General features: G+C 44.8%; 1 protein-coding gene across 3 annotated transcripts in view; it reads right to left on the bottom strand.

Moving 5' to 3' along the window:
- Fchsd2 (FCH and double SH3 domains 2) overlaps window positions 1-18714 on the bottom strand; it is a 210499-nt gene extending 191785 nt beyond the window's left edge. Inside the window, exons 1-2 of one of the 3 annotated variants that reach the window (XM_052714083.1) lie at window positions 18455-18714; window positions 16667-16764 (exon numbers count right to left, since the gene is read on the bottom strand). In XM_052714083.1, the coding sequence (XP_052570043.1) occupies window positions 16667-16764; window positions 18455-18475 (119 nt within the window). In that variant the 5' untranslated portion in view covers window positions 18476-18714. Of the gene's footprint in view, window positions 1-16666; window positions 16765-18454 lie in introns of those variants that run through there. The other 2 variants (XM_052714084.1, XM_052714085.1) reach the window with 2 other exon arrangements.
- Window positions 18715-21190: the final 2476 nt, after the last annotated feature.

Raw genomic sequence — 21190 nt, forward strand, 5'->3', positions numbered from 1 at the left:
TTTTTAATTAAATCATTTAAAGTGGGAACCCTACTTTTATACAAATCGCTTGAGGTAGAAAGATCCACCTTTAATCTGGGCCATACTTCCTGGTGACAGCCTATATAAAGGACATGAGAAGGGGCTGGAGAGATGGCGCAGCAGTTAAGAGCACTGGCTGTTCTTCCAGAGGTCCTGAATTAAATTCCCAGCACCCACATGGTGGCTCACAACCATCTGTAATGAGGCATGGTGCCCTCTTCTGGCCTGCAGGAATACATGCAGACAGAGCACATAAATAAATCTTAAAAATATATAAATAAATAAATAAATAAATAAAGGACACGAGAGAGAGAGAGAGAGAGAGAGAGAGAGAGAGAGAGAGAGAGAGAGAGAGAGAGAGAGAGAGAGAGGAAAACTCTTCACTCTTTGCTAGCTCATGTTCTCTCTTTTTCTGGCAAATCTATTCCTTTACTGGCCTGGCCTTAGAGCCAGCTGAGACATCCAGTCTTGTGGACTGAACAACTACTGAGATTCTTGCACCTTCCAATAGTAGACAGTCATTGTCAGACTAGCTGAACCAATAGCCATTAAGTCATTCTAATAAATCCCCTTTCTCTCTAGATAGACAGACAGACAGGTATAGATGATAGATAGATATAGATTCATTCTATAAGTTCTGTTCCCCTACAGAACCCTAATATATATAGTTAACTATGTTAATTTAAAAATTGGCCGGGCGGGTGGTGGCGCACGCCTTTAATCCCAGCACTCGGGAGGCAGAGCCAGGCGGATCTCTGTGAGTTCGAGGCCAGCCTGGGCTACCTACCAAGTGAGTTCCAGGACAGGCGCAAAGCTACACAGAGAAACCCTGTCTCGAAAAAACCAAAAAAAAAAAAAAAAAATTAAATTATTTTTCCTCTCTTCTATTTGATCTTTTCCTTACAGTCCACATATTAAAAAAAGAAAATTTCCCTCTCAGGAATTACATAATTTTTTCATTTTAGTCTGAAAGAGATCTGAATGAGAAGCAATACTGACTGGTGAATGAACAAAGCATTTGATTCCAGAAGCTGATACTCTACTACTAATTTACAGGATATCTAAACACCAATGATTGCATGACATGTTATTTTATTTCTCATTAAGAAAAAATTTTTGCAGGGCTGGAGAGATGGCTTAGTAGTTAAGAGCACTGGCTGCTCTTCCAGAAGTCCTGAGTTCAATTCCCAGAAGTCACATAGTGGCTCACACCCATCTATAATGGGATCTGATGCCTTGTTCTGTCATGCAGACATACTTCCAAATACAGCACTCATATGCATAAATAAATAAACCACAGCTTCTTCTTCTTCGGGAAAACACCAAATGGCCGACGACACCGGTGCAGCAGGAGGCCCCGGAGGCCTCAGCGACTTCGGTGGAGGAGTCGGCAGGGTCGTGGTGGAGGCCATGGCCGTGGGGCTCGTGGAGGTAAAGCTGAAGACAAGGAGTGGATCCACCAAGCTGGGCCGCCTGGTTAAGGACCTGAAGATCAAGTCCCTGGAGGAGATCTACCTGTTCTCCCTTCCCATTAAGGAATCCGAGATCATTGACTTTTTCCTGGGCGCATCCCTAAAGGATGAGGTTCTAAAGATCATGCCAGTGCAGAAGCAGACTTGGGCTGGCCAGCAGACCAGGTTCAAGGCTTTTGTCGCTATTGGGGACTACAATGGTCATGTTGGTCTTGGTGTTAAGTGCTCCAAGGAAGTAGCCACTGCCATCCGAGGGGCCATCATCTTGGCCAAGCTGTCCATTGTCCCTGTGCGGAGAGGTTACTGGGGGAACAAGATTGGCAAGCCCCACAGTGTGCCGTGCAAAGTGACAGGCCGCTGTGGCTCTGTGTTGGTGTGTCTCATCCCTGCCCCCAGAGGTACTGGCATCGTCTCTGCTCCTGTGCCTAAGAAGTTACTGATGATGGCCGGTATTGATGACTGCTACATATCAGCCAGGGGCTGCACTGCCACCCTGGGCAACTTTGCCAAGGCCACCTTTGATGCCATCTCCAAGACCTACAGCTACCTGACCCCCGACCTCTGGAAAGAGACTGTGTTCACCAAATCTCCTTATCAGGAATTCACTGACCATCTTGTGAAAACCCACACCAGAGTGTCTGTTCTGAACACCCAGGCTCCAGCTGTGGCCACCACATAAGGGTTTTTATACAAGAAAAATAAAGTGAATTAAATCTGCTGAAAATAAATAAATGAATGAATGAATGAATGAATGAATGAATGAATAAATAAATAAACCACAAAAAAAGAAAAAAAATTGCTGGTAAAATTGATGTAACACTTGATCATCTTAATCACTTGGTGCTGTGGATATCGCTCGATATAAATAAAGCACTGATTGGCCAGTGATCAGGCAGGAAGTATAGGCGGGACAAGGAGAGAGGAGAATTGAGGAAGGAGGAAGGAAAGGGAGACCGGCTGGAGTCACCGCCAAGACAAGGAAGATGTAAAGTACCGGTAAGCCACGAGCCACATGGCAAAGTAAAGATTAATAGAAACGGGCTGAATATAAGAGTGAGAGCTAGACAATGATAGGCCTGAGCTAATGGCCAAGCAGTTTAAATAATGAAAGAGTCTGTGTGTTTGTTTTATAAGTGGGCTCTGGGACTGGCGGGACTTGGTGGTGGGAGCTGGAGAAAAATTAACCAGCTACAACTTGGGGCTTATATTTATACTTGTTAAGAGAGTTCTTTTAGGCCGGGTGGTAGTGGCACATGCCTTTAATCCTAGCACTCGGGAGGCAGAGGCACGTGAATCTGAGTTCGAGGCCAGCCTGGTCTACAAAGTAAGTTCCAGGACAGGCTCCAAAAACTACACAGAGAAACCCTATCTCGAAAAACCAAAAGAGAGAAAGAGAGTTCTTTTAAACTTATAGTCATATTTTTATGATGTAATGAATTCTTATGTGTGTAACAAAAGAAACAAATTGGTAAATTGCTCACATTCTCAGTTGAACTCTTCTGAATCACTTTTTTATTAAATTTATTCTTTGGCAGTTTCATATACACACACACACACACACACACACACACACACACACACACACACACACAGATATATATTATATTCTGATTGGGTCACTTTTTTTTTTTTTTTTTTGGTTTTTCAAAACAGGGTTTCTCTGTGCAGCTTTGTGCCTCACCTGGATCTCGCTCCGTAGACCAGGCTGGCCTCGAATTTACAAAGATCCGCCTGCCTCTGCCTCCGGAGTGCTGGGATTAAAGGCGTGCGCCACCACCGCCTGGCTGGGTCACTTTTTAATTGCATATATGTATGTGTTAACATGGGGGCAGGCATGCACATGAGCACACATGCATGTGAAGGCTAGGACAACCTCTGGTGTCATTCTTCAGTAGCTTTCCACTTTATCTTTTGGGACAGGGTCTCTCACTGGTCTGGGGGCTTGACAATTTGGCTAGGCTGGCTGGCCAGGGAGTCCCACTGACTTACTTATATCTGACTGAATGGTGCTAAGATTACAAGTGCACACCATCTCACCTAGCTCTTTGGATTCTGGAGACTCAAAATCACAGGGATCCTCTAGCCTCAGCCTCCTGAGTACTGAGACTAAAGATACAAGCCATTATACCCAGTTCTAAATGACTTTCTTAAATCAGTCAAAGAACCTGTTTTACCACATAGTATTATATTATGAACATCAAAAGCCCATTGGATGCAACATTTCTATTCCAACCATTATCTGGGATTTTCATTCAAACCTGTAGATACCTATTCCACCACTATGTGCACTAACAGACAATGACAACTAAAGCACAGCCAACTACATCACAATAAAGATGCAGCTTAGGAAAATATAAGAGATGGGGCTGGAGAGTTGGCTCAGAGGTTAAGAGCAGTGGCTGCTCTTCCAGAGGTCCTGAGTTCAATTCCCAGCAACTACATGGCGGCTCATAACCATCTGGAGTTAGATCTGGTGCACTCTTCTGGCCTGCCTGCATACATGCAGATAGAATACTTGTATACATAATAAATAAATCTTTTTTTTTAAATGTCAGAGAAAGTGTTTCTTATAATTGATGAAATACAACTTCTTTTGTCACCTTAATACTTTCTTCCCAAACTTCAATTTCCAACTATAAGAGGAGCTACCAAAACTGAATACCTGCTTGGCATTTCACATCTTATTTAATTACAGCAAAAAGGTAAACACTGATTTTTTCCTCACATATACAAGACACAAGACTGAGAAAAGCTTTGTAACTTGTCCAACATTACCTAGTCAATTAAGTGGCACACATTAAGCTGAAATCTCTGTTCTACCTTCAAAGTCCTTATTTTTGCATTACTTTAGCCATTCACAAAGTATACCACACACAAGAATTACCTCACTGGGATTTATAGCCCCACAGTAGTGCACTTGCCTAGTATATTCAATCTCTGGCGCAGGGAGGGGGGAGAACAGCTCAATTAGTGAAAAAAAAAAAAAGAAAGAAAGAAAATGGGTTAATAATGCATAACTGACAGGAAAAATACCTGGACAGGACCCATGATGATTTTCTTAGATTAAAATTTGAGAGACACAGATAAAAAAGATACTGCAGGACTGGAGAGATGGCTCAGCACTTAAGAGTACTTGTTGCTCTTTCAAAGGACCCACATTCCATCCCAGCATCCACATAATGACTAGCAACCGTGTGTAACTCTAGTCCCAGAGGAGCTAAAGCCCTCTTCTGATCTTTGCAGGCACTAGGCACTCATGTGGTACACAGACATACGTGTTGGCAAAATACTCACGCATAAGAATTATAAAATTAATCAACCTTAAAAAAAAAATAAAAGGTTTTAGACATACGGACCAATGGAATCGAATTGAAGACCCTGACATTAATCAGCACACATATGAACACCTGATTTTTGACAAAGAAGCCAAAACTATACAATGGAAAAAAGAAAGTATCTTCAACAAATGGTGCTGACATAACTGGATGTCAACATGTAAAAGATTACAAATAGAGCCATATCTGTCACCATGCACAAAACTCAAGTCCAAGTGGATCTAAGACCTCAACATAAATCGAGTTACACTGAACTGGATAGAAGAGAAAGTAGGAAGTACTCTTGAACGCATTGGCACAGGAGAGCACTTCCTAAATATAACACCAGTAGCACAGACACTGAGGGCAACAATTAATAAGTGGGACCTCTTGAAACTGAGAAGCTTTTGTAGGGCAAAAGACACAGTCAGTAAGACAAAAAGACAGCCTACAAAATGGGAAAAGATCTTCACCAACCCCACGTGACAGAGGGCTGATCTCCAAAGTATATAAAGAACTCAAGAAACTAGACATCAAAATACTGAACAATCCAATTTAAAAATGAACTATAAAAAAAATAAAAGATTAGCCGGGCGGTGGTGGCCAAGCCTTTAATCCCAGCACTCGGGAGGCAGAACCAGGGGGGATCTCTGTGAGTTTGAGGCCAGCCTGGGCTACAGAGTTCCAGGAAAGGTGCAAAACTACACAGAGAAACCCTGTCTCAAAAAAACAAAAAAAAAAAAAAATAAGAATAAAAACGAAAGGTTTTAAAAAGATAAATGTAGGCCGGGCGGTGGTGGCGCACGCCTTTAATCCCAGCACTCGGGAGGCAGAGCCAGGCGGATCTCTGTGAGTTCGAGGCCAGCCTGGGCTACCGAGTGAGTTCCAGGAGAGGCGCAAAGCTACACAGAGAAACCCTGTCTCGAAAAACAAAAAAAAAAAAAAAAAAGATAAATGTAAATAAGAGTGGTAGTCTATAAATTAAAAATTCCCAACAATATGACCTATTTCATCTCCTGTTTTCACTTTCATCTATAAAATAAACAAGTATGATTCAAAACTTCTTCTCCATATCATATGATGACCTCCTAAGAACATTTACTAGAAAAATGTAGTCATAAGTTTTCCTGTGTCCCAGCCTGCTGGCAGTCAAGACAAATCTCTCCCACTCGCATCTCCCAAGTCTCACACAGAGACTTATATTAATTATAACTGCTCGGCCATTAGCTCAGGCTTATTACTGACTAGCTCTTACACTTTAATTAACTCATAATTCTTATCTATGTTCAGCCATGTGGCTTGCCACCTTTTCTCAGTTCTTCCTTGTCATCTTGTTTCCTGTGTCTGGCTGATGTGTCCTGACTCAGCCTTCCTCTTCCCAGAATTCTCCTTGTCTGTTTATCCCACCTATACTTCCTGCCTGGCTACTGGCCAATCAGCATTTTATTTATCAACCAATCAGAGCAACACACATTCACAGCATACAGAATGACATTCCACAGCAGAAAAATAGTTTTTATTTTTAACTATATACTCTATTTAACTGTATACTCTAATTTAACATCACATGGATAAACCACACTAAAAAGGAAAGAACACAGGCTCTAGTATTTAGAAACTTACTTGGTCTGAGGCCTTGGAGAGCAGAGAAGAAAATAAGTAAATAATAAACTTTTAAAAACACGGGGGCGCCGGGCGGTGGTGGCGCACGCCTTTAATCCCAGCACTCGGGAGGCAGAGGCAGGCGGATCTCTGTGAGTTCGAGGCCAGCCTGGTCTACAGCGCGAGATCCAGGAAAGGCGCAAAGCTACACAGAGAAACCCTGTCTCAAAAAACCAAAAAAAAAAAAAAAAAAAAAAAAAAACACGGGGGCTAGAGAGATAGCTCAGCAGTTAAGAGCACTGACTGATCTTCCAAAGGACCCAGGTTCAATGCTCAGCACTCACATGGCAGCTAACAACTGTCCATAACTCCAAGATCTAACACCCTCACACAAACATGCATGCAGGCAAAACACTAATGCACATAAACAAAAATAAATTTTAGAGGTGGGGGGCTGGAGAGATAACTCAGTGGTTAAGAACACTGGCTGTTCTTCCAGAGGACTGGGGTTCAATTCCCAGTACCCATAAGGCAGCGCATGGTAGCTCACAACTGTCTGTAACCCCTGTTCCAGGGGATTGGACTCCCTCACAGACATACATGCAGGTAAAACACCAATGTACGTAAAGTAAAATTTTTACAAATTAAAAAAAAGCCACAGCACACTTTTTCCTCCTTCTACCATGTCAGTCCCTGGGATCAAACTCAGGTGGTTAGGCATGGTGGCAAGAGCCTTTATTCCTTTAAGGAAAAAAAAAGTGAAACAAGTGTGTATAGGTACATGGTAGTGGTGGCGCAAGTCTTTAATCCCAGCATTTGGGAGGCAAAGACAGGCAGAGTTCAAGGCCAGCCTGGACTATAGAATATACAGAACAAGTTCCAGGATTGGTGGGGGGAGGATTGTTTAAAAAGAGAAACCCTTTCTCAGGAAAAAAACAAAACAAAAACAAAAACAAAAAAAAAAAAAAACAGGCTGTGAATGGTGGCAAATATCTGTAATTCTAGCATTCAAGGGGTAAAAGTGAGAGAATCACTGCAAGCCTGGCCTGGCCTGATACATGTAGCAAGTACCAGGCTGGCCAGGGCTATGTAGGAAGATCCTGTCTTAAAACAACAACAAAAAGTAAAGTATGCTTGTCCACTGTTGACAGTAAATTTCAACAGGAAATGCATCAGTATGAAATCTCTGCAAAGAATGGAATGTCCTTGATTAACAACAAATGAATTCCCTTTCCTTTTCAGACTTCACTCCTAACACGTGACGTTCAAAAACCCACCCCTAAAGAAATGAGAAGGGAGGACAGCAAAGGAAAGGACTGTCCTAATTGGCCTCCTCCCCTCAGATTCCAGAAGATAAGAAGGGAGTGTGGTGGGAACCAGCCACATCTGGCATAAAATTCTCCTGTTCACATCTCATTGAATCTTAGGTTTGCTCTTTAGCTTCTTTTAACATCATAAAAACGTCATCTGTACAAATGGGGCATGGTGTGCAAGCCTAGAAGGCCAGCACTAAGGAGGCAGAGGCAGAACGATCAGGTCAAGGTCATCATCTTCAGCTACACAAGGAGGCCCCAGGCCAACCTGGACTTGGGACAGTTCATCTTTCCTTCCAACATCTAAGTGTCAGGGATGGAACTCAAGTCATTAGGCTCAGCAGAAGGACCCACTGAGCTATTTCAAAAGCTCAATAAGACCCATTCAAGGGCCAGGTGGTGGTGGTGCATGCCTTTAATCCCAGCACTCAGGAGGCAGAGCCAGGCGGATCTCTATGAGTTCAAGGCCAGCCTGGTCTACAGAGTGAGATCCAGGACAGGCACCAAAACTACAGAGAAACCCTGTCTTGAAAAAAACAAAACAAAACAAAACAAAAAAAGACCCATTCAAAAAACAAAAACAAAGAAAAGCATTGCTACTATTCATCATTCCTTCATATTAGAAAGAAAAAGAAGTCAGGCATGATAAAAAAACATGCCTAGAATCCCAGCAATTGGGAGGAAAATCAGGAGGACTACCAGGAGTTTAAGACCAGCCTGGGCTATAGTGTAAGAGCCTATCTCAAAAACAATTTAAAATTTTTCCACTTGGGAGGTTTTATAATATAAATAAACTGAAATGCTCAAAAATCCAAAAACTGTTCCGCAGACTCAACTCACACTGGAGGGAAAAGAGGGAGAAAGAAAACCAGAAGCCTAAACTGGTGTTTGAGCAGGAAATACTGTATTCTACTACTTAAAGTGACTGCTTGGAGATCTATCTCTCAGTGTACCAAAAGTCACCTGCTGCTGATACAGAGCTACTTCTGTACTAGCTTAGGGAAATAGGGAGACACTCTGAAAAACAAGATTATCATGACAGCTGAAGTCAGGATTAAAGGAAAATCAAATTAAAGTTTCCATACTACTCATCTCTAAACAAATTCACAGGTATCCAAAACCTGAAGATGCATAATGGAGTTACATCTACTAATGTGTTTATCACATGGCATATTAAAAAGCCACACATAACCTTACACTTTCTAAAGGTTTTAAATTAAAAATATTTATTTAAAGTAAATATATTTTATTTTGTGTTTGAGTGTTTTGCCTGAATTTAAGCATACCACATGCATGCTGGACCTGGAGAGGTCTTAAGAGGGCAACAGATGTCCCCCAGAACAGGAGTTACAAATGGTTGTGAGCCTCGGTATAGGTGCAGGGAATAGAACCTGCGTCTTCTATCAGTGCTCTTAACTGCTGAGTCATCTCTCCTAGGTGAACCTGGTTTAAAACATCCTATACAGCATAATTCTACCCAAGGCAGATTTTTTTTTTTTCATTTTGGTTTCTGAGACAGTCTTACTATGTAACGTTGGCTGGCCGGCCTAGAGCTCCCTGTGTAAACCGAACTGGCCTCATACTCACCGAGATCTGCCAGCCTCAGATTCCTGAGTGGTGGATTAAAGGCATGTGCCACCATGCCCAGCTCACAAGACACATCTTAACTCCTATCATTTCTAAATGGCTACCTGTTTATGCTAAGTGAACTTACAAGCCAATCTACCAATCTACTCTCACCTGCAGGTTCCATGGCAGGCATGTGATGGTCAGAGGACAACTTGCAGTAGTTCTTTCCACCACATGGGTCCCAGGGATCAAACTCCTGCTAACAATGTTAGCAGCAAGTGACTCGACCTGCTGAGCCAACTGACAAACCTATAGTGAAGTGGGGTTTTGTGTTTTTAAGTCTTATTTGTTTTATGTGTCTGAGTGTTTTACCTGCATGTACGTATGTTTACCACATGCATGCAGTACCCATGGAGGTCAGAAGAGTGCACTGGATCCCCTGGTACTAGAGTCCCAGATGGTTGTAAGCCATTGTGTGAGTGCTGGAAACCAAAGCTGGGTCCTCTGCAAGATTGACAAGTACTCTTAACAGCTGAGTCAACTATCCAGTCCTTGTTTTGTTTTTCTCAGATGAACAACTTGTCTTATTTATCTGAAGTATTTTATAGGCTGTAGTGAGTTTATAAACAACATAAAAACAATCACATCTTAGCTCTTCCTGTGGAAATTAAACATTTCTGTAAAATGCACTGTTTGGTTTTGTTTTTAAAGATTTATTTGTTTTCATCATATATATATATATATATATATATATATATATGAGTGTTTTGCCTGAATGTATGGGCATTACATGTATGCAGTGCCCACAATGGCCAGAGAGGGTGTCAGATCCACTGGAATTGCAGTTACCAAAGGTTATAATCCACTATGCTGGTGCTGAGAATGGAAGACAGGTCCATTCAGCAAGTGTTCTTACTGAGTCATCTTTCCTGCCCCTGGTTTTGCTTTTTTGAGTTTTTAACAGTGTAGCCCAGGCAGCCTCCAGGTGGATTTGTTTGTTTGGGGTTTACAAGCTTTGGGGTTGTTTTGAATTACTCACTATGTAGCCCAGAATGACTTCAAACTTCTGCAATCCTGCCTCAGTCTCCCAAGTGCTTAGATTAAAGATATGTGGTACCATATCCAGCTCTTAAAAAATGCCTGTTTTGTTTCTTGAGTTTTTCAATATTGGTTTTATTTGAGACAGTATCTCACTATGTAACCCTAGCTGACCTGGGACTACTCTGTAGACCAAGACAGCCTCAAATTGATGGAGATACTCCTGCCTCTGCTTCCCAAATAATAGGATTACAGGCATGGTAACAATGCAGCATGCCTGTCTTAAAATGTATTCTTGTTTGTTTGTTTGTGGTTGTTGGTTTGGTTTGGTTTGGTTGTTTTTGGTTTTTTCAAGACAGGGTTTCTCTGTAACTACCCTGGCTATCCTAGAACTCACTGTATAAACCAGACTGGCCTTGAACTCACAAAGATCCACCTGCTTCTGCCTCCTAAACGCTAGGATTAAAGGTGTAAACCGCCAAGCAGAGCTTATTTGTTTTTTGAGACAGGGTCTCTCTACATAGCCCTGACTATCCTGTAACTCACTATGTAGACCAGACTGGCCTCATACTCTCAGAGACCTGTCTGCTTTCTTCCTCTAAGTGCTGGGATTAAATGCGCCACCATGCCCAGCTTAAAATGTATTCTTTTTTTTTTTTTTTTTTTTGGTTTTTCGAGACAGGGTTTCTCTGTGTAGCTTTGCGCCTTTCCTGGGACTCACTTGGTAGCCCAGGCTGGCCTCGAACTCACCGAGATCCGCCTGCCTCTGCCTCCCGAGTGCTGGGATTAAAGGCGTGCGCCACCACCGCCCGGCTAAAATGTATTCTTAAGGATACTCATAGACACAACTATCACATTCAATAAGGTATCATATTTCCACAGAGGGAATATAGAGCTTTTCCTATTACATGAAACTACAGAAAATCTTCAGCACTTCTGTTCTGTGTAAGTAGAAGTTTAATTGTGTAACAATATCTGATGACACATGGCATGATCACTTTATTTCACAAAATGAGTCAAACCAAAAGCATCTTTGAACCAGCGCAGACACTAAGACTGAGAGGCCTAAAAGCATGTTTTAGCAAGTAATGGTATATGCTACTTACAATTATATGAGAGTGAAAAAAAAGAGTGCATTGATTCCTTTAAAATATTCTGCTAATGCCTGGTACACTACCAGACTCTTGCATTTAAATTTTTATTTATTTGGTTGGTTTTGGTTTTTTGAAACAAGGTCTCACTTGGTGGCATAAATTGGTCTGAAACTTGCTTTGTAACCCAGGGTGGCCTCAAACTCATGGCAATTCTCCTATCTCAGTCTCCCAAGTGCTGGGATTACATGCATAAACTACCATGCCTATCTCTCAATAATTGAAATGGAAATGACTGAGAAAGACACCTGACAACAACTTCTGGCCTTCATACATGGAGACACACATGGGGGGGACACACACACACCACATACCTACACACAAAATAAACAAGATGGCAAACAACTGGAGAAAATACCTAACATCAACCTCTACCTGCACAGGAACACACAAGCACATTGTGATGGTTTGAATAAAAATTGCCCCGACAGGCTCACATTTTACATATAATAAAGATATACTTTATGTCAAAAATAGTTATGGGGCCGTGAAAGATGAGGATCTGAGTTCAGATCTCCAGCACACATGTGAAAGCAGAATGTGGTGGTGTTTGCCTAAAAAGTGACAGGCAAGAAGATCCCTAGGGTGTGCTGGCCAGCCTGCCTGTCAAGCTATATCAATGAGCTCCAGGTTCAGTGAGAGACCCTGTATCAAACATAAGATGGAGAAGGGCTAAGGAGATGGCTCAGTGGATAAAGTGCTTGTCAGTCATGAGGACTAGAGTTCAGGTTTCCCAGCACCCACATAAAAAAGCCAACAAGGCCTGGCAGTTTGTCTGTTATCCCAGAGATGGATTATTTAAACTAGCCTAATCAGTAATCTTGGGGTTCAGGAACAGAACCTATCTCTCAATAATTGAAATGGAAATGACTGAGAAAGACACCTGACAACAACTTCTGGCCTTCATACATGGAGACACACATGGGGGGGACACACACACACCACATACCTACACACAAAATAAACAAGATGGCAAACAACTGGAGAAAATACCTAACATCAACCTCTACCTGCACAGGAACACACAAGCACATTGTGATGGTTTGAATAAAAATTGCCCCGACAGGCTCACATATTTGAATGCTTAGTCATCACAGAGTGGCACTATTTGGGAGGGATTAGTAGGTGTGGCCTTGCTGGAGGAAGTGCATTACTGGGGGTGAGCTTTGAGATTTCAAAGGATCAAGCCAGGCTCTGTGTATGTGTCTCTCTCTCCCTAACTGCCTGTAGATCCAAATGTAGTACTCCTACTACTTCTCCAGTACAATGTCTGTCTGGATGCCACCACAATCCCCACCATGATGACAATGGACTAAACCTCTAAAACTGTAAGCCAGCCCAGTTAAATGCTTTCTTTTTTAAGAGCTACCATGGTCAGCCTGGCAGTGGTGGTGGTGCATACCTTTAATCAGGAGGCAGAGGCAGGCAGATCTCTGAGAGTTTGAGGTTAGCCTGGTCTATAGAACAAGTTCCAGGACAGCCAAGGCTACACAGAGAAACCTATAATCCCAGACCTCAGGAAGCAGACAGATGGATGATAAATCACAAATTCAAGGTCAATCTGACCTACAGAGTAAATTCCCGACTAGTCCAGGCTCCAAAACAAAAACTTACATGAAAATGCCAAAAAGAAAAAGAGGAGGAGGAAGAAAACCACAACTATAGAGTATACAGATAATTAGATGTCCTGAGTGGCCAAGGAAAAACAATACATAAAATGGTAATAATCAAGCCAAAAAAGGTCTGCAGCCATTATACTATAACAAGGTATTGGGCCTTTATCTAGACAGCCACAGAAAGAGGAACTAATCACACTGTGGAAGACATACTACTAAAGAGAGATTGAAGAAAGGAAAACATGAAGACAATGCTGTGACAATTAGAATACTGCTATAATAATGCAAAGGAGAGCAGATGAATTAGAAAAAATTCAAACAGTAGCAACAGCAGGAGCAACAACCTGTATCAACCTAGATGAATTATGCTGCATTTGTATATACTGTCATTTGATCTGCATAGTCTATAAGGATGAACGATACTATTGCCCATTCTTAATCTTTAGAAAGATTAAGTCAATTTTCAAAAGTCAGTGTGGATAATAAGTAAAAGAGTTTGGGCATGCCGGGCGGTGGTGGCACATGCCTTTAATCCCAAGCACTCGGAGGCAGAGGCAGGAGGATCTGACTTCGAGGCCAGCCTGGGCTAGAGTGAGTTCCAGGAAAGGCGCAAAGCTACACAGAGAAACCCTGTCTCAAAAAAAAAAAAAAAAAAAAAAAAAAAAAAAGGAGTTTGGACAGAAATCCAAGACTGAGTAACTACAATGTCCAGACTCTTGACCTTAAGCTCTTGCACTATGGTACAAACAAAAAAAGAACGGTGAAATCAAGAAGTCCTCAGATGACACCATCAATGAGACTTCATGATATGCCACACAAAAAAATCTCTACTTACACACTAACTTTTCCTTCCTGAAATCTTTCTAAAAATTGGTTACTTCTTTTATCTAGAGATGTATCTGAAATATCTTAGTAGGCTTAACAGATGTCTAAAACTGAATTTTTAACAATATCAAGTTTTAGTATCATGCAGAGTAATCTTTTAATCCAAAACCTTACTTGTGGAAGCTATGAATGTATCCTAGTGATACAGCACATGCTTAATGTATACCAGGCCTTGGGGTTCAATGACCAGTACAACTTAAATTCCCTGGGTGCTGGAGAGATGGCTCAGAGGTTAAACTGGCTGCTCTTGCAGAGGTCTTGAATTCAATTCCCAGCATCCACATGGTGGCTCACAACCATCTATAATGAGATCTGGTGCCCTCTTGTGGTCTGCAGACATACATGCAGACAGAACACTGTATGCATAATAAATAAATACAATCTTTAAAAAAAAAAAAAAAAAAAAAGCAAATACCCCCACCATGAGACCATAAGAAGAAAACAAAAGAGAAGGACATAAAAAGACAAACAAGAAGTTGGAGAGATGCCTCAGTGGTTAAGTGCACTTCCTGATCTTCTAGAAGACCTGAGGTCACTTCCCAGCACCCACAGCAGGTGGCTTATAGCTGCCTGCAACTCTAGCGCCAGGAGATTCAACACCCTTTTCTGGTCTCCACATGTACCTACATACACATGGAATATACACAAAAAGACACACACACACACACACACACACACACACACACACACACACACACACATACACACACAAAAAAAATATTAAACAATTATTTTAAAAGAGAAACAAATTCATAATTGAAATAGAGCTCTTTCCAGTCAGAAAAGCAACCCTGGTGCATTCAAAATGAATGAAAACATTTATATGCCTTGGAAATCCTAAAAAGACATCTGTATAGAAGAAATGCTCATAAAAAGTATCTAAAGTAAGCATGAGTAAAATCTCTTAAAAAATCTTTGAGCTGTAGCTGGAGTTTTCTCCAGTCCTGCCTGGCCCACAGTCAGGACAAATCTCTCACCCGCCAGTCCTGCAGCCATAAATAGCTTAGCTATCCAAAACATATATAATTTTATCTTAACAATATATGGTAATGTTTTTCATGAACATGATGTTACTATGGGAAAAATAGCCAACTGATGATTTACAACTCTAATTCTAATTTGATAACTGTATTATAAGAGTAAGAATTGGAGCTGCTCTATTTGAATATGCAAATCATCTTTTATCCTTTACAAACATATCTGTTTAACTGTCAGCTTGTACTACAGGTGGCAGGTCAGGCATGGTGGTGCACACTTTTTTTTTTTGATGACTTATTTATTTTATGTACACTGGTGTTTTGTCTGCATATATGTCTGTGTGAGCATGTCAGATCCCTTGGAACAAAAGTTACAGACAATTATGAGTTGCCATGTAGGCACTGGAAATTGAACTCAGGTCCTCTGGAAGAAAGGCCAGTGCTCTTAACTACTGAGCCATCTCTCCAGCCAAGTGGTGAAGGACTTTAATCCCAGCACTGGGAGGCAGAGGCAGAATAATCTCTGTGAGTTCCACCCAACCTGGTCTACACAGTCAGTTCCAGAACAGCCAGGACTATAAGAGAGAGACCCTGTCCCACAAAAATAAAAAAATTTAAGCCAAGCGGTGGTGGCCACGCCTTTAATCCCAGCACTTGGGAGGCAGAGACAGGCAGATCTCTGAGAATTTAAGGCCAGCCTGGGCTACAGAGTGAGTTCCAGGAAAGGCTCTAAAGCTACACAAAGAAATCCTGTCTCAAAAAATAAAATTAAAAAAATAAATAAATAAAATAAAATTTTAAAAAGTGGCAATTCCTTTAATAAAATAATTCCTAGCCGGGCGGTGGTGGCGCACGCCTTTAATCCCAGCACTCAGGAGGCAGAGCCAGGCGGATCTCTGTGAGTTCGAGGCCAGCCTGGTCTCCAAAGCGAGTTCCAGGAAAGGCGCAAAGCTACACAGAGAAACCCTGTCTCGAAAAACCAAAAAAAAATAAATAAATAAAATAAAATAAAATAATTCCTACTTTCTACTCATTTTTACAATATCCTCTTTTTTTTTTTTTCCTTTTTTGAAAAAGAGTTTCCCTTTGAAGTCCAGGCTGGCCCTGAACTTGTGCTCCTCTGTCCTCAGCCTCCAGAGAGCTGGAATTACTGAGATTCCAGATCTGTGCCCCCATGTCCATCTTCCTATGCTCAGCTCTAACACTCATTCTCACAATGTTAGCGCAATATCTTACCTATTCAATTCAGAGTTCCCTTGATTATGAATACAGGTATGAAAACATGACAATTAGTTCTCACTGAATTGTGCATTTAAACAAAGTTATACTTGCCATGTTTTAACAAACAGTTAAATTATCTGGGGTAACTGGCTCATCCCAGATATTAACCATTAACCATAAGTGTCAGCTTAAAAGTCTGTGCAGAACTGTTAAAGCCAATAAATAACTTGGTGAAAAGATGCAAGAATTTTCAGCTGCGTTTCAAACTGACAGACTCTTAAGGCCCTTATTTCTCAATAGCATGTGTACACTGAGGGAAAGCTCGCACTGTGTTAGTTCCAGTTCTGACTTCCAGCTGAGTCAAAATTCTGCAGCCTGAAAGCAGGAAATCCAAAAGGAAATTCCATCATCAGATCCTGGGGCTTGGCGACTCAAAGGTCCTCAGCGGCAGATACTGAGGTTCTCCAACGCTCTACTGTGATCTTACCTCATATCTTCAAGTAAGTCACACTCCGCCTGGTGTTTGGCTTGAAGTTTTGTCATCTGCTCACCTTGAATGTTCTTCAGCTCCTGTGTAACTTTCACCTAAAACACAGCATGCATTTATGAAGGCTTTTACTACAATTTGAACAAGAAAAACTACTTAAGAAAACAGTATTTGTTAGAACGTATACTTCCAGTTTTCCTCTCCCTAAAGACTAAAAAATTCATTATTTGCCACCTAGTTTTATTAATTAATGAAAAAAGTTAGCCAAAGAATCTAAAACAGGGACTGAATAAAAATTCAGAAATCTAAAAATTACAGTTTAAAAGAGTGCAAACTGTCATTTTGCCTTCTTTCTTGCCAAAGATACAAATATTAACCATCAGGAGCAGTGAGCACAGATGAAAGAAATCATACAGTATCTAACACCTAGCGACTGAAATTTACACAATCATGAAATAATATGCATGAATAAACTACATAAAATATTCCATAATGGCTGCAAGGAGGCACACCGTCTCAGAATGATGCCCTCCACTCTGACAGCGCATCAAATCACAATCTCCTTCTCACAAAGGAGAACGCAAAAGTGACCTTCCAGCATATGCAGGGCTTTTAAACTAACCCAGTAAGCCAGGCCAGGTGGCAGCCCCACTTCAAACAGCGAGAACCGCCAAAGCCAGCTGGCCGGAGCCTCCCCGGCCACGCCGGACCCCGGGGGTTGCAATTGGTTTGCGATTATGGTGGAATCCTGGCCACCAGAGCAAAGATACATAAGAGGTGGGGTACACGTGCAGGGGAAAAGGGGTGGGGGAATGAGTTAACTGGAGAAACCCAGATTAAGAAAGGGAAAGGAAAGGAAACAGAGCCGATGAGTTACTCATGTGGCCAATGTTTGCCCACGAGAGGAGGATATAACTGTCTCTACCCACTGCTCAGAGTAGGTATCTAGTATCCATCTGAAAGATTTCAAAAGACAAGGACACAGCCTCAGCCGCCGGGAAAGGTAGAGAAGGGCGGCACAGCGGGGAAGCTGCTGGCAAGCCCCAGAGCACCCGTCACTGCCACCCAGGCCATGCAAACCCCAGCCGTAGTGCTCAAGCCACGCATCGCCAGGTTCGGGCTTTCAGACTGGAAGCTCCACCGTTGCCCTGGCCCCTTAGCCGGAGGCGGGGCTGAGGGGGGGGGCAGGACCCGTCAATCCTTAATTTGCTTTCCCTTGGGGTGGGAGGGCGGTGACCGTACCAACTTCTTTTCCGCAGCCCCGTGGGAAAAACAGGCCAAATCTTGGGGCTAGACTTGAAACAACACCCCCCCCCCGCGCGCGCGCAAATGTGCCAATGGGTGGGGTGTCGACAAGCAACCGGAGGACTCGAACCTGGCACAGACCAAACAATCCTACACGTACAAGGCTCTGCAAACCTACAGGAGCTCCCCCGCCCTGCCCTCCGTGCAGCCCCGAGAATGCACTTTGCACTGGGCAGCACTGCCATGCAGATAGCCACACATATGCATGCCCGAAAAACTCCAGCGAATGTCTAGGGGGGAGGGGGTGTCCTCCCCAGTGCAGTGGACAAGCACCGGCCGCCCCTCCGTCGGAAAGACACCTCACCCGCGACCCCCTGCCTGGAGCAGGCGGCAACTCAGTGACAAGCCAAGAGGCGAGAGCGGTCACGGCCCCTTGCGGGAAGGGGGAGGGGGCGCAGCGGTCTCCCCAGCCGCGTTCTTTGTACGCACCACCACCACCACCACCCCAAATCTCCAAAGCCCCCCCGCCAGCGGCGCCCTTACCTTCCTCGGCGGCGGCTGCATGATGCTGAAGGGACATCAATCCTCCGCCCACCCCCGACGGCGGCGTTTAAAGGACTGCGAGGGTGAGGAGGGCTGGAGAAAAGGGGGCGGCCCAGCGAGCCAGGGCGCGCGCGCGCGCGCGTGTGTGTGTGTGTGAAAGGAGAGCCTGAGGAGGAGAAGAACTTGCCCCGGAGACAAGCGAGGCTGGCGGACGGCGGCGGCGGCGGCGGCGGCGGCGGCAGCACCCGGGTCGCAGCAGAGTGTGGAGAGAAGGAGGAGGAGCGCCGGGAAGGCCTGGGGCCCGGGCGGCCCGGGGGGTGTGTGAGGGAAGGAGGCGGGGACGGCCAGGGGGGCGGGGGCCGCGAGCGGGGGCGCTGCGGGGCTCGCGGCTCGCCGGGCGGCTGAGGAGGAGCGGCCGCCGTGGTCCGCGCTTGCCGCCTGCCGCGGCTCGGCTGCAGCTGGCTGACGCGGCGGGCGCCCCCCACCCCACCCAGCCCCGCCGCCACCCGCTCGGGCAGCCAGGCCCTCGCGGTGCCCAACGCCCCCGCCCGGCCCGGGAAGGAGGAAGGCGGGGCTGCGCTCCCCGCTAGGGCTCCGCCAACCACTCAGGCCGCGGGAATTTCCGGCCCCGGCGCGCGCCACAGCGCCCCGCTCCGGCGGCCGCGGGAAGCGCTTCTGGCCACCGCCTGCTTCACGGGGAGCGAGGCGGCGCCACGGGGCTGCGGATCTCGGTGTGAGAAGCGGGGGGGGGGGAGACTTCATGGATTGATCGGCGGAGGGGAAGGTTGGAAACGGGAGCGGGGCTCGGGAGATTTCCCCCCCCCGGTTCTCTCTGCGAGTGGAACGTTCCAGACGCTGCCCAGTCTCCCTCCCCCCACACGGAGAAGGCAGCTGGGGGCTTCCCGCGCGCCTTCCCGCCAGCCCGCGGGGGCGCGCGCCTCCTCCCGGGAGCGCGCACGTGGGCGGGAGGGGGGGGGGGGTTCTGCGCCGACGCACGCGCACAGGCCGCCCCCCCCCCCCCCCCCCCCCCCCCCGCCTCCAGCCCGGCGTGTGCGACTGCACCGTTTGTATGGGATTTCTCGGGAGTAGGGGGGCTGCGCTCGCAGTGGGATTATTTGCAGTGAGGAGAGGGTAGCGAGGAGAATTCCGATTTTGCTTCCCCTCCGATACCCTCCCTCCTCGTCAGCTAAATGTGCACTGAGAAATTGAGCATGAATGAGTCCCTTTACAACTGGCCGCAGGTGCCAGGCCTATGCCATTGGAGGAGGGCAGGTGGGAAGAACCTAAAATTGCTAGGCAAAGGAGTGAATGGTCCTCCATTACAGAGCATTTAGCCAGAGAACGTGGAGTCGACTGGAAACGAAGGAAAAGCTCTTAAGTCGGGCACTCCCATATCACAGATGGGAAGGCTAGTATCCTCAGAGAAGTGGAGAGGGTCTCAAGGTCACGTGGCATGACTAGACTCCTTGAATCAGGGAGGGTTCTATGGGTTATAAAGAAATAAGCAAGGACTTGGGGTGGGGAGTGGGCTTTGCTCAGTGTTAGAGCCCATGCCTAGCCGCCATAGCGGTCCTGGGTTCATCACCGGCACGGCAGGAGAAAAAAAGGAAAGGAGTGGGTGAAGAATAAGAACAGAGTGACAACAAGAGCCATGGGGGAACTTTTGAAGGAAGCTCTTGTCTGGAACTGAGGACTTCTGAGTCAACCCACCTTGAACTAGTTGGATGAATTCAGCCTCACCTAACAATGACAGTGCTCATATCTCAGGAGGATCCCCTTCAGGAACCTTCCTGCTCTACTATCCAGACCACCGGAGGAGTGGGCATCAGTCTCTCTTGGGTTGCTTGGAATAGTAGAAAAACCTCTTCCTCATTCCTCAGCACCTGCTTTGAGCCTCAGATCCACACACAGCCGTTATGTGAGCTGGATCTCCCCCCACGCTTAATACAGAACTTGCAGTCCTGGGTAACTGTTCTCAGAAACACAGTTCAGGCAAAAAAGGAAGGTCCATGAGGCCTGCCTAGACCAGGGGAACTTGCCAGATAACCTACTGCCTCTGGCCAAAAGATGGAAAAGTGGGACTTGGACCCAGGTGTTTTACATTGAGTTAACTCACATCCTGTGTGGGGAAGTAACAGAGCTCTAGAGCTGTGTATAAACTAGAAAACCTACTCTTCTATTTCTGGTTTCTTTGAGGCCTTTTGCCACCTGAGTCCTCAATCAGATCAGGGAAGGCCTGGGGCAAGGGAACAGTGCCCGGGAACCCGGAGTCCTGAACACCACCGTGGGGCAACTGCTAGAGGTAGGGAGATGGGCCCAGTTCTCGGCCTCACCTCTGAGCCTTGTACTCCTTCAGCTTTTGTTTCCTCGCCTGCAAATGGGGGTATAAACTATCCTTACAGACTTGTACTAATTAGAATGTCTCCAATTGCAGACCTGGCACATGGTCAATGTTCAATAAATGTTCATTGATTCATTCATTGATAAAATATCTGCTGCTGCCCTACTTTATGTGAAGCCCACACCAAATAGTAGGATGTAGAAGTGAGCGAGGCAGAATCACCCAGACAGAGTTCCAGACTAAAGGGGAATGGTGACATCACCTGCCCAGATACAGTGTCCTGCACACAGCAAGTGCCTAACCAAGGTCTGCTAAATTCTAGTGCTAGGTGCAGCTGCTCTGGCCCAGAGGTTATCCTCTGTCACTTCCTTGGAAGTGAATACTGAGGCTATAAA

This window comes from Peromyscus californicus, unplaced genomic scaffold (genome assembly GCF_007827085.1).
Source record: "Peromyscus californicus insignis strain IS unplaced genomic scaffold, ASM782708v3 Scaffold_4__1_contigs__length_199733344, whole genome shotgun sequence".
Taxonomy (NCBI): Eukaryota; Metazoa; Chordata; class Mammalia; order Rodentia; family Cricetidae; genus Peromyscus; species Peromyscus californicus.